This window comes from Lithobates pipiens, unplaced genomic scaffold, assembly GCF_037356315.1.
Source record: "Lithobates pipiens isolate NorthernLeopardFrog02 unplaced genomic scaffold, aLitPip1_a1.2 Scaffold_28, whole genome shotgun sequence".
In the NCBI taxonomy this organism is placed as follows: domain Eukaryota; kingdom Metazoa; phylum Chordata; class Amphibia; order Anura; family Ranidae; genus Lithobates; species Lithobates pipiens.
Genome location: NW_027507789.1, coordinates 29,369,399 through 29,381,892, shown reverse-complemented (window position 1 = coordinate 29,381,892; position 12,494 = coordinate 29,369,399). Strand labels below are relative to the sequence as shown.

General features: G+C 45.1%; 1 protein-coding gene across 4 annotated transcripts in view; it reads right to left on the bottom strand.

The window, feature by feature from the left end:
• Positions 1-12,494, bottom strand: part of MTCL2 (microtubule crosslinking factor 2) — a 169,975-nt gene that overhangs the window by 100,480 nt on the left and 57,001 nt on the right. For all 4 annotated transcript variants that reach the window (XM_077458975.1, XM_077458978.1, XM_077458977.1 and 1 more), the window contains exon 3: positions 8,109-8,267. In XM_077458975.1, the coding sequence (XP_077315101.1) occupies positions 8,109-8,267 (159 nt within the window). The remainder of the gene's footprint in view (positions 1-8,108; positions 8,268-12,494) is intronic.

Genomic DNA, 12,494 nt, shown 5'->3' with positions numbered 1-12,494 from the left:
AAAGTTCAGCAGGAATCAGCCGAGATTCTAACCATGTATGGGCAGGCTAATTGTAGTTTAATCAATCAACTTGGGTGCCACCAGGTATAACCAGTTTGCTAGGTTTTACATGCAATTATCGTTATCGGCCGGTACAGGCACTTACCTGTACAAATATTAAAGTGGAGTTCCGCTTAAAAAAATAAAATAAAAAAATAAAAGTCAGCAGTTACAAATACTGCAGCTGCTGACTTTTAATAAATCAGACACTTACCTGTTCAATGAATCCAAGCTTTGCAAGCTGAGATAACATGCACTGCATTGATGCATTCACACAATTTCACAGTAACCATGAGATAAACCAAAGTTCAGGAATATTCCTTTATCCCACTGTTTTGCAAATCTATGTACACTACAAACTGTATGATTGAATCGGTTCTGATATCGCCGTTTTACTAACCTGACAGCTTATTATTCTAAATAGGAAATTTTCAATTTGTTTGCAAATATTGAAGATTCTAACTGCCAGCAAGAATGAGTCCTTACATTTAAAGGGCACCTGTCATTTCAGATCCATCATGGCAGCGCCTGCTAGCGGGCATCCACTCACCTGCTGCCACCACGTCCCTCACCTTGTTGTGTCACATCACAACCGTCACATTAAAGTGAATGAGACTGTTGGTGAGTCAACAGCCGGTCAGATGAGGAGCCGCTACGGGACAGAGATGACAGTTGCTCTTTAAAAATGATTTAAATCAAGACTTTTTACTAGTGATTTAAATCAAATCCACTCTGCTTCCCAGTGAAAGGTTTTGACAAAGAGAACCACGCCCCAAAACATAAACCACGCCCATTTACTTGACATATGAGATCACTGCCCTTTGGTTGCCAAGCAACACTTCTTTGCTGTCCACAGTGGTTCTCATCCATGTCTGCTGCTTCTGTTGGCTCTTCCTGGTGCTCCCCTGGTTCCAAGCACCTCACATCACATCCCACCCTCGGGGGCTTGCTCACCATTGACCACCTGCTGGAGACTTATCAATATGCTTTTCAATACCTGGTACATGCAAGTGCATAGTAGTTTTTTTCTTTTAAAAATGTTTTAATGAATACTACACTTAGGTAGCGGCCTTTTCTCTCCTTGTTTTTAAAATGTAAAACAGATACTGCAGCAAGATAAGCCCGTATACAAATATGTGCAGCTTCTAGTAAGCAATCACATTTTCAAGTAGTTTAGAAAATGAAGGAGCATCTTATTGGTTGCTATAGGAAACATCCCGCTTTTCCATCCATTGTTCATAAAGGTTTACTAATAAACACAAGCAGCCATGAAAAACTGTATTCACATAAAGGGAGTTGACCTGACAAGGGCAGATGTTCTGCAATCAGTGGCGTCATTCGGGATTTGTCAGAGTAAAGTATTCTGTGCTGTATCCACCAGTATTTATCTATCAAGGGATATAGTTGAGTCATAGTAACCTTATGTACATTGCACGAGACATTAGCAAAATAAAAATCAGCATCTTGCTGCTCCACAATGAAAAAAGTAAAAACACAAAGCATTTCATTTGACTACAAAAGTATAGTAAAATACCACTATTGTTATAACCAAAAATCCATCACCATTTGCTCATCCTAGATTTCCCAGTCACGCTCTATTTCACCGCACAGTGCTGATTACATGCGTTTTCAGGCACTGGGAGCTGGAAGAAGAGCGGGCCTGTAAAGCACTTGAAAGAAGAAGCCTCATCTGCAATCCCAATGTGAAAGCCCGAGTGCTTTAAGAGCCCTTTCACACTGCCAGCGCCCGCAAAACGCTGGTAAAGCGCCCCATTAAAGTGGCGGCGCTTTACCAGCATTTTTCGAGCACTAGCGGGGTGCTTTTAACCACCGCTAGTGGCCAAATAAAGGGTTAAAAGCGCCCATAAAGCGCCGCTGCCAAAAGCACTTTGCAGGCGCTTCCCATTGATTTCAATGGGAAGGGGCGCACTAGGAGTGGTGTATTCACCGCTCCAAAAGCGATGCAAAGAAGCTGCTTGCAGAACTTTTTTTTTTTTTTTTTTTTTTTTTTTTTACACCCTGCCAGCGCAGCGCCTCGGTGTGAAAGCACTCGGGCTTTCACATTGGGATTGCAGATGAGGCTTCTTTCAGGCGCTTATTTTTTTTAACACTAAAGCACCTGAAAAGTGCCTGGAAAAACACCCCAGTGTGAAAGGGGTCTTCGACACCGGCGGGGATGAAAATCAATGCTCAAAGTCTATCTTTTAGAGGCAACTGTCACTTGAGGTGTCCTGAAGGGTCCCTGGAGTAGTCTCTAGAGCGGGGGTCCCCAAACAAAAAGTCAGTTTACTGTCCTTCGGACTTTGAGGGGGGTGGACTATAACCAGTACAAGTAGAAAATGCCCTGAGGTTAATGGCAGTAAACAAGACCCCATCATTGGTGTCAGCGGGAGGAAAAGTGCCCCTTCATTGGCATCAGCGGGAGGACTAGTGCCCCCGCCACTGGAGACCGCAATAGCGCCCCCGCCACTGAGGTCCGTGGGAGGAATAGTGCCTCATGGTTGTCAGTGAAAGGAATAGTGCCCCAAGGGCTGAATAAAGGCAAGCAAAGGGCTGTATCTACTACAGATCATAACCGCTCCATCCATTGGGCCATTCCAGGGCGGGGCCTAGGAAGAGCCATATAGCCATTGCTTACACTTCCGCCGACATGACAAGGTGTGCCTAGGGAAAAGAAGCTGAAGATTGTCTACTGTAAGTGTCACTGCATTCACAACTAAAAAACTGGGGGGGGGGGGGGCATTAACTAAAACTGGTGCACACAGAATCTGGTGAAGCTCTGCATATAAACTTAAAGTGGTTATAAGGTTTTAGATTTTTAAAATAAAAATAAAAGATGCCTATACTACTTGCTCTGTGTAATGGTTTTGCACAGAGCAGCCCGATCCTCTTCTCCTGGTGTCCACCGCCGGCGCTCCTGCCTCTTCCTCTTTATTGTGCATGCTTGCTCCAGAGGCCTACTGCTGCATCCATTGACACAGACAGCAGGACTCGGCTCTGCCCTTAACATCACTGGATCTGATTGACAGCAACGGGAGCCAATTACCCCCGCTGCTATCAATCTGGAGGAGCTACTGCGTTCGTGCACATAGCTAGATCGGATGGGCTCAGGTAAGGAAAAAAAAAAAAAAAAGAAGAAGGGGAGGGGGGTATTTGTGGCGCGCAGCTGCACTAGAGAAGGTTTTTCACTTCAATGCGTTAAGGTGAAAAACCTTAAAGCGGGAGTCCGCCGGGACTCCGCGTTTTTTTTTTTTTTTTTTTTAAAAGCCAGCAGCTACAAATACTGCAGCTGCTGACTTTTAAAATAGTGACACTTACCTGTCCAGCGCGCCCGCGATGTCGGCACCCGAAGCCGATCTCTAGATCGCCACTCGGGTGCTGCCGCCGCCATCTTGGGTATGGGAATCAGGAAATGGAGCCTTTCGGCTTCATTTCCCGGTTCCCTACTGCGCATGCGCGAGTCGCGCTGTACAATAAGGACGGTCCCCGCTGCCTCTGGGATCCGTGTGTTTCCCAGCAGGCAGCGGGGCACTTGCGGAAGGGGGCGGGCACTTGCGGAAAGGGGCGTAATCTACGCCCCTTTCCGCAGAGAGCTATCCCGGAAGTGGGTGCAGTTACCTGGATTATCCAGGTAACTGCACCCCCCTCCCCCCTGAAAGGTGGCAATTGTGGCGCCGAAGGGGGGGAGGATTCCGATGAGCGGAAGGTCCATTTTAGGGTGGACCTCCGCTTTAAGTGGCGCCCCCCCCCCACAAAAAAAATTAATAAATAAATAAAAAAAGATTACAATTCCTAAAAAAAAAAAATCTTTTTTTTTTTTAACTCGCCTCTAAATGCTTGTTGCTAGGGGGTCCCTTGTAGTCTGCCTCCTTCAGTGCCCGGGCACCTGACGTCACTTCCCCTCGGCACAGTCAGTCATCTGGGACAAGTGACAGTTCCCAGATGACTGCGCGGCGTATCATGGCCCACAGTTAGAATGCCGGCGCCGCCGAGCTTCGTTCCCCCGCAACGCTAGACCCTGGGACAGGTGAGTGTCCGATTATTAAAAGTCAGCAGCTGCAGTATTTGTAGCTGCTGACCTTTTATTTATTTATTTTTAAGGGGCACCCCACTTTAAGGCTTTACAACCACCTTTAATTAAAATAATAAAATCAGCTTCCAGGTTTAAAGCCCTGGTTCACACAGAATGCGGCTTTGAAATCATGCCACTTTACTTGCAAAATAGCACAATTTCAAAGCCGCATATCAGTGCAACTTCATGCACAGATGTCTTGCAAGTCACGCGAATTCGGCAAAAAGAGTGCAGGAACTTTTTTCAAATCAGTGCGGCACTGTAAAGTCGGCGTCACACCGATTTGAAAAGTTCCATTGCCAACATTTGGGTGCGACTTTTCATGCAATTTGGACTTGTGAAATCGCATGACAAGTTGCATCCCTGTAAACAGGGGCTTATCGTCAGAGCTTAATTGAACAAGCAGATTGGTTACTATGCACAGCTGATTCTGTGTGCTCCAGTTTTAGGAAATCTCCCCCACTGTTCTGAATTTCAATGGTATAATTAGCGATTTGACTGCAATGCTTTATGTAGAGATCCTGGAGGCTTTACACTTTTAAAATTCCAGGCTATAAGCAGCCACCCTCTGGTTTGGATCAGTCGACAAAATGAAATTGCCGGCTATTCCATCACAAGTGAATCACATTAAAATTTTGAAAATTAAAATACTCGGGGAAATTAACCCTGCCTTCCTAAAATGGCAGTAATGTGCGCCTCGCAGATATCTGGCGGTCTTCTCAGGACTTGGCCCTCCGCCAGGTTTCAAACGCGGAGCATTTTTTGAAAGCTCCCTTTGTATATCTCTGAGCAGCGCATAGTTCTGCATATTTCTTTTTAAAAACGAGAGCCGCTCGAGATATCTTCCAGCTGTTTATGATCTAATCTGTTTCTCTTTTCCCTCCCTCATTTCAGCCCAAGAAGCCGGCCAAAAAGGAAGAGCGCTCCGAGAGCCAGAGACTATTTCTGCAGGCAGATCTAAAGGATTAGAGCCGTATGAATTCACTACTCGGAAAGCTAGGAAATGGAATCAACATAGGGAGCAAACAAAGATATGTCTTCCTGAAATAGAACATTACCCCTCAGCTCAATAATATCAATATCAGGAAAGGCCATGTGAAAAGGTCTTAGAAATAAAAAGTGTGTCTAAAAGACAAAAAAAATTTTTTCTTCAATTTGGTACAAAGCAAACCTCTCGTCATATTTATTTTTTATTTTTTGCTGTGTTCCAATTGAGATTTCCTTTCACTTCCTCTACTGTAAACATATCAGGGAGCAAGAGGAAAAGACCTGCAAAAGGTGATGGGAAAGACACTCTTCAGAGAGCAAAGCCGGTTTGCACGAGGCGTTTCTTGTTCTAGAGAAAAAACGCCTTGTTCCCACTAGCTTAGCTCTCTGAAGAGCGATCTGCATTTTGATCACTCTTCAGTGCACAGATAGGCAGCAAGGAGGTGTTTGATCAAAACCTAGGTCACAAACCCCCTTTTCTGGGGGTGCCCCGCCAGCACTCCCGAGCCTCCACCCCTGCTGATTGCCCCCAAAGTAAGCCTTGCTTGCTATGGCGGCAGTCGTGCATGCTCGATCCCGACCCCCGCTCTGTGAGTCCACGGGCTGTGGTTCTGCTGCTGTGTCTGGTCAGTGGGAGGAGCAGCTTGCCATTGTTGGCGTCGGCGGGAGGAGCAGCTTGCTATTGTTGGCATCAGCGGGAGGAGCAGCTTGCCATTGTTGGCGTCAGCGGGAGGAATCGAGTAGCAGGAACTATGCCCCACTCTTGCCGACAGTGGGGGAAGTAACGTCCCGAGGACCAGATATAAAAGCAAAGGCCTGCGCATCCAGCCCGATTACTGCAGTTTGGAGACCGCTGAATTATACCATCAGAAATCTATCAAGTGAAGGATCATTACACCAAAGACTGGCATTTTGGGAAAACCAGGATGTGGATATTTCATTCCATGGAAGCTTTTTAGGAAGAGCGGATATTGCGATACTCTTATATTACGCAAACTGCAGCCGGCATCTTACAGCCCATTTATGAATGGTGGGCTGCAGCATGGAGCCTGCACTATCACATGGTGTTCTTCCTATTCAATGCTGCTAGGACAGACAGGTCATGTGACCACTCACATCTTACATTCAAAAGAGTAGCACTCCACTAGTATGTACTGCTTCTGAGCTTCCCGTGTCACATTTCCTTAAGAGCAGCATTAAAGAAAATTCTCCCTTCTAGACAGATATCAGACATCTTCAGTTTGCGCAAACATCTGGCTACTATGTAGCATTTCATCATTGATTGACGATATATACAATGCATGATGTTATTTTACGATTAGAACCACCAGAGGCTGGTGGTTTTTCTTGAGCGGGTGGCAAACCACCACCCCCCCGGTGGCACCTCAAACTCCCCAGCCCCCCCCGGTGGCACCTCAAACTCCCCAGCCCCCCCCCCCCCCGTCTTACCCCATCTAGGTGGCAAGTGGCAGTCGTCAAGCAGGCATCGGCTCCTGTGTCCTTTCCTCCATAGCTACTGCCGTGTGACTCCTTTCAGTCAATCAGGTGACGGGGTCTCATGACCCGCTTCCTGATTGACTGGGAGGAGGATCAGTGTTAAAATGGCAAAATAGCCCGAGCCCACCCTATTTTGAAGCCTATTAGAGCTTCAAATAGCTCTAGTCGGTGCGTCGTGAAAGGGGACAGATGCATGGATAGGGGGGATATAAGGGGGGGGGGGATATTGATCTGCAGGTGTAAATGGGCTTGTGTCTGACAGGGGCTATTCCCCTCCGTCTAGGTGGATCAGATCGGAAGGTGGTCGGATGTAAACAGGAAATGGACCCCATATACACATGGCTGCCCATAAACAGAGTGGGCTTGGTCCATATCCGCTCTGCAGGAACTGAGCAACCACAGACCTGTCATCCACCTGACTATAATGTCAGATCCAGGTTGCCATTAGGGATGAGCTTAAAGGAGTTATAAAGGCAGAAGGTTTTTTTATCTCAATGCATTCAGATAAAAAAGCCTTCTGTGTGCATCAGCCCCCCCCCCCCCCCCCCCCCAACATTTACTGGAGGTCCCTCTCTGTCCATGAGTGTCTCAGCCATCCAAGATTCTCCTTCCTGATTGACAGCTAGCTGCTGCACCTCAGTCAAAGTCAGCTAGCCAATCAGGGGAGAGAGGGTGCGGGGCTGGGGCTCCGTGTCTGAATGGACACAGGGAGCTGCATCTTAGCTCGGATGCCCTCATAGCAAATTGCTTGCTGCGGGGGCACACAACAGGCGGGAGGGACCAAAAAGCACAGAAGAGGGACCCAAGAAGAAGAGGATCTGGGCTGCTCTGTGCAAATCCACTGCAACAGGGCAGGTAAGTATAAAATGTTTGTTCTTTTTAAGGGAAAAACAAAAAATGAGACGTTACAATCACTTTAAGGTTCAGTCCAGACCCAGACACTTTCAGAATTGTATCCAAAAATAGAGATAGATATAGATCTGTAGCCATCTATATCTATTTTTTTATCCTGCAAGAACGTGGGGTACGCAGTTCCTCCAGCACCAAATGTATGTCAAAGGGGGCAGGGGTATGTTTGAGGGTCTATTAATTGTAGCTGGGGGTTGTAGTGTTACTGGAGGGGGGGGGGGGCAGTTGTTGCTGGGGAGGGGGCCCGTTGTTGCTAGCAGGGTCTTTTGTTGTTGGGGGGTGTATTTTTTTTTCTTGCAATAAGGGTCTATTGCTACTGGGGGGACCTGTTGTTGCTTGGGGTGGGGGGGGGGGGGGCTGTATCTATCATAATTTCCCAATTCCATACAAAATTACTTAACACCACAAAATAATACTTGGCTCTCTAGTCTCTAAAAGGAGCAGCACTAGGAGATGGATAGGGGGCAAGACTGGGGACGGTGATCAAAGGTAGGTAGGGAAAGGAAGGATAGAGTACCTACATCTACTCTTTGAGAAAAAAAGCTCTGTATACAAGACGCAGATCTACTAAATCTATTCCACGTATTTGACTGAGCCATCTTACCTCCTTCACTTTGTCCATCTCATTCTGCAATACTTGTTTGGCCAGATCAGTTTCGATCAGTCGTTCCCGCAACTCTTCATTTTCCTCCTCCAGTTTCGCCCTTTTCTTCTCAACGACTTCCAATTCATTGTGGAGGCGAACAGAGACATCTTTGGCCACCTAAGAAAAAGAATTTATATTATTATTACTATTATACAGAATTTATATAGCAACAGTTTGTGTGGCGCTTTACAACGTTAGACAGCACAGTTGCAATACAATTCAATGCAGGAGGAATCAGAGGGCCCTGCTCATTAGGGTTTACAATCTAAGGAATGAGGATTATTTTTATGCATAAAAAAGGAAGCGCATGCACACTTTCAGCCTCTATTCTTCCTGGACACAGACGTATCTCAGGGAAAGAGAGAAAAAACAACAAGCAGAGACATGGTGTAGTTTAGAAACAGCTTGTAAGTATTGTTGTCTGATAGTAAGTACATGCCTGGAATCATAGGCCAGAAGCCAAAAAGATAAGTCTATTGGTTTGTCAAAAAAAAAAAAAAAACACAACACACACACACGAAGAAAACTGCCCGCTTTGGTTTTAATTGCACCAGAGAGAAAATCGTGTCCCATCATATATAGCTGGCCCTGTCCTCAGGTTGGCGTACGGGTCAGGCCGCAATAGGTGGAAGCAGCAGCTGCCCCAGCTTCAGGCAGACCTAGAGCTGGCCATACGCTATTTTATCTTCTGTCCACAATAACCACACAGATGGATAAAGTCCCCGTCTGGGTGGGTTGGATCATTGGGTCCTCGGGAGACCCAGACTTCAGGCGCTGCATAGTCTGGCATTCTGTCCTCCCTTTATCCTCCTTTGCTACTACACTTTTACTACAGTGTAGCAGTTTGAAGATTGGGTATCTAGAGCGATTAGCGTGGAAAACCTGTGGTTTCTACATACACCCGTGGCAACAACTGAATCGCAACTGTTGGGGTTGGAGCTGAAGTCTCGTCGTTTTTTTCCCTAACTTAGCAGATACCATACTTACTATCTGGTATTGGACTGAAGTTGAATCGGCTGATCTCAAGTAACACATTATGTGCCACGTCTGCTTTTTAATATCTATGTATGTTCTTATTACAGGCTGGGCTTACATTTACAGGGCCGGTGCTACCAGTAACAAGGCAAACGCCTAGTGTGCACTGCTGCCTAGGGGTGCTCGGCCACTGGTTTCCGCTTCGCGTGTGCATGCCCTGCAGGGGGGGGGGGGGGGGGGGGGTCGACAAAATGAGGTTTCGCCTAGGGTAGGGTTTCGCCTAGGGTGTCAAAAATCCTTGCACCAGTCCTGTATGTTTGGCCCATATATCTTTTTTGATAGATTTTTTTAGATAGATTCTTGTTTTTTTTACGTTTTGTATGTCCATTTGAACTACTGTACTGGATGCAGGGAGCTGTTTGGCTGACAATTTTATTCCCGGCTCCTTCGATTTTTCAATCAACGTCAGATGGGGGGGGTGGGGGGTGGTTGGTAACAAGGCCCACAGAATTAGCAAATTTTATCAAGTTCATCAAGAACCAGCAGGAAATGGAACTGTAAATCTACATTCACACCAATGATTTAGGCCGGTGTGAATTTAGCGCCAGGAATCTTTTGATGCAGCAAGATGCGGCCCCGCTGGCCCCGATTACTACACCAACAGGTTTTCGGTGGTCGCAGCTATTCACAGTTCTCTGCACAGCCAACGACTACCCCTGGTGATCGCTGCTGGACAGGTAATCACTGGCTGTGCAGCCCCCCAGTGACCTGTCATAGGAACAGCGGCGACAGTCGCACTTAGACCCCATTCACACCTGAGCGTTTTGTAGCTTGACGCCTGAAACTACAAAACGCTGGAGGGGGAAAAAAATCCATTATTCTCAATGGAGATGGTTCACATCTCCACCCCAAGTCGCCTGAGCTCAAACAAGTTCCGGACCCTTTTTTGTCACGCGAATCGGGCTGATTGGGCGTTTTTCTTCTTTTAACATTGGTGACCTTTTGCCCTGCACAAATTCGCGCCAAATTGCGGTAACAAACGCTTGAAAACGCTACGCTTCGGTGTGAATGCAGCCTTAGCCACTCAGAAGATTCCTGCCACTACAGTTCGCACCGGCCTAAATCACCGCAGTAAATGTAGCCTAACGGTCTATAGCCGAGTTTCTCAAACTTTTTTGGTCTTGTGGCGCACCAAAAAGAGCTAAAAAATAAATGTTCACGGCACACCTGAAAAGAGATAACAATTTTTGTGGTGAAGAACTTATTTATTTTTACATATATATTTCATTTTTATATTAATGTGAAGTATTTGCCTGCTTTCGAGAGCAAATCAGATTGAAGTGATTCTTCTTTGTACTTTCGCTTGTTTCCTTGCTTTTCATTTAACAGTTTCTCTTTCAGCGTTCCAGACTTGAGTAATCCCTTCACACTGACCTATGCAAAATTTGCATTCAATGGCTTGAAAGGGTTATATCGGGGCGAGAGCTGCAGGCATCACCCCAGTACTGTTTTTATTTTTTTAGGACGGGTGTTTGGGTCTTTAGTGATAACAACCAATGTGGCTAAAAGCCGATTAGCTGTTATCCTAAAGGAGCGGGAGTGGGAGGGGACGTGTCGTCCTGACCTGTTCCACCCGCCATTTCTTTACGGGCCTCCCATGCCCTCGGAGACCCAAGCCACCAGCTGGCAGGAGCCTTTCTGAATGGCCGTGATGTCTTTGCTCCAGTTTTCTACACAGAGAAGGCAACAATGACTGCATGGAATGATTATTTGGCCCAGTCAGAGCTCTGACTTAAACCCAATTGAGCATCTCTGGAGAGACCTAAAAATGGCCGTCCACCACGTTTACCATCCAACCTGACAGAACTGGAGAGGATCTGCAAGGAGGAATGGCAGGAGGATCCCAAAATCTAGCTGTGGAAAAACTTGTTGCATCTTTCCAAAAAGACTCATGGCTGTATTAGATCAAAAGGGGGCTTCTACTAAAATACTGAGCAAAGGGTCTGAATACTTAGGACCATGTGATTTCAGTTTTTCTTTTTTAATAAATCAGCAAAAATGTCAACAAGTCTGTGTTTTTCTTTTAATATGGGGTGCTGTGTGTACATTAATGAGGAAAACTAAAATTTAACTTAAATGATTTTCGCAAATGGCTGCAATATAACAAAAATTTACGGGGGTCTGAATACTTTCCATCACCACTGCATATCTTATATATATATATATATATATATATATATATATATATATATATATATATATATATAAAAAAAAGAGATAGAGTGCATGAGCAAGAAACTCAAACACCGGGGTCATCGCTGGGAGATGAAGATCTAATTACTGATGGGAGCAGAAGTGTAAAGACTTGGATTACATTGGAGAACTGAGTAATGGGAAGGCTGGGTGTGCAGTGTTGTGGAAGAGCAAACAAGGGAGAGGATGATTTGGTGGAATTGTGATTCTCTCTGCAGAACGCTTCTTCCATTTATTTTTATATCCAAAGTTAAAGTGTTTTGCTAAAACCCAGGACTCTGCATCCACTATATCTGGTCTCCCACAGAACATGGAAATGCAATTATTTTAGTAAATATAAACTGCTAAGAAATTTTATATATATATATATATATATATATATATATATATATATATATAATATATATATATATATATATATATATATATATATATATAAATAAAACTGCTAAATACCTTTTCCATCAGCAGTATATAGCAGTCTTGTGACTTCTATCAGTGTCTGGTTAAAGCTTGTAGGAGTTTTCATACTGCACTAGCTGTCCCCATCCAGGATGCAGTACCCCCTGACCCTCTGTCTGGACAGTGCGATTGGCCCTGTGCTGATCAACATACACACTTCCAAAAAAAATAAAATAAAAAAAAAAAACACACAACACCACTCTCTAGCACTACACACCACCAAACTGAGTAAGTGCAAACTGACTCCACTATGTTATCCGTACCCGTTTTGGGGGCAATGAAAGAATTGAAGCATCTGTGCATACAGGATCAAACAGCTCTTTTACACAATCCAGAGGATTATTAGGTTCCACAGCAAGTATAACAAGCATGCTTTACTGCACATACAGACTGATTTTACTGTTGTGGGTTTAGTAACACTTTAAAGAGGAACTAAAAATTCCCTTTTTTTTTACAGCTAAGGAAGCTGCCATCTTAGGTTCCGTTTGATCTGCTGTTGCCATGTTGCCTCACATGTAATCAGCTATGACATCAGTTCTGTTGGGAGCACAAGCAAACGTAATGGTTATCATTCACGGCATGCCTTTAAAGTGTTGTTAAACCTACAACAGTAAAATCAGTCTGTATATGCAGTAAAACATGTTTGTTATACTC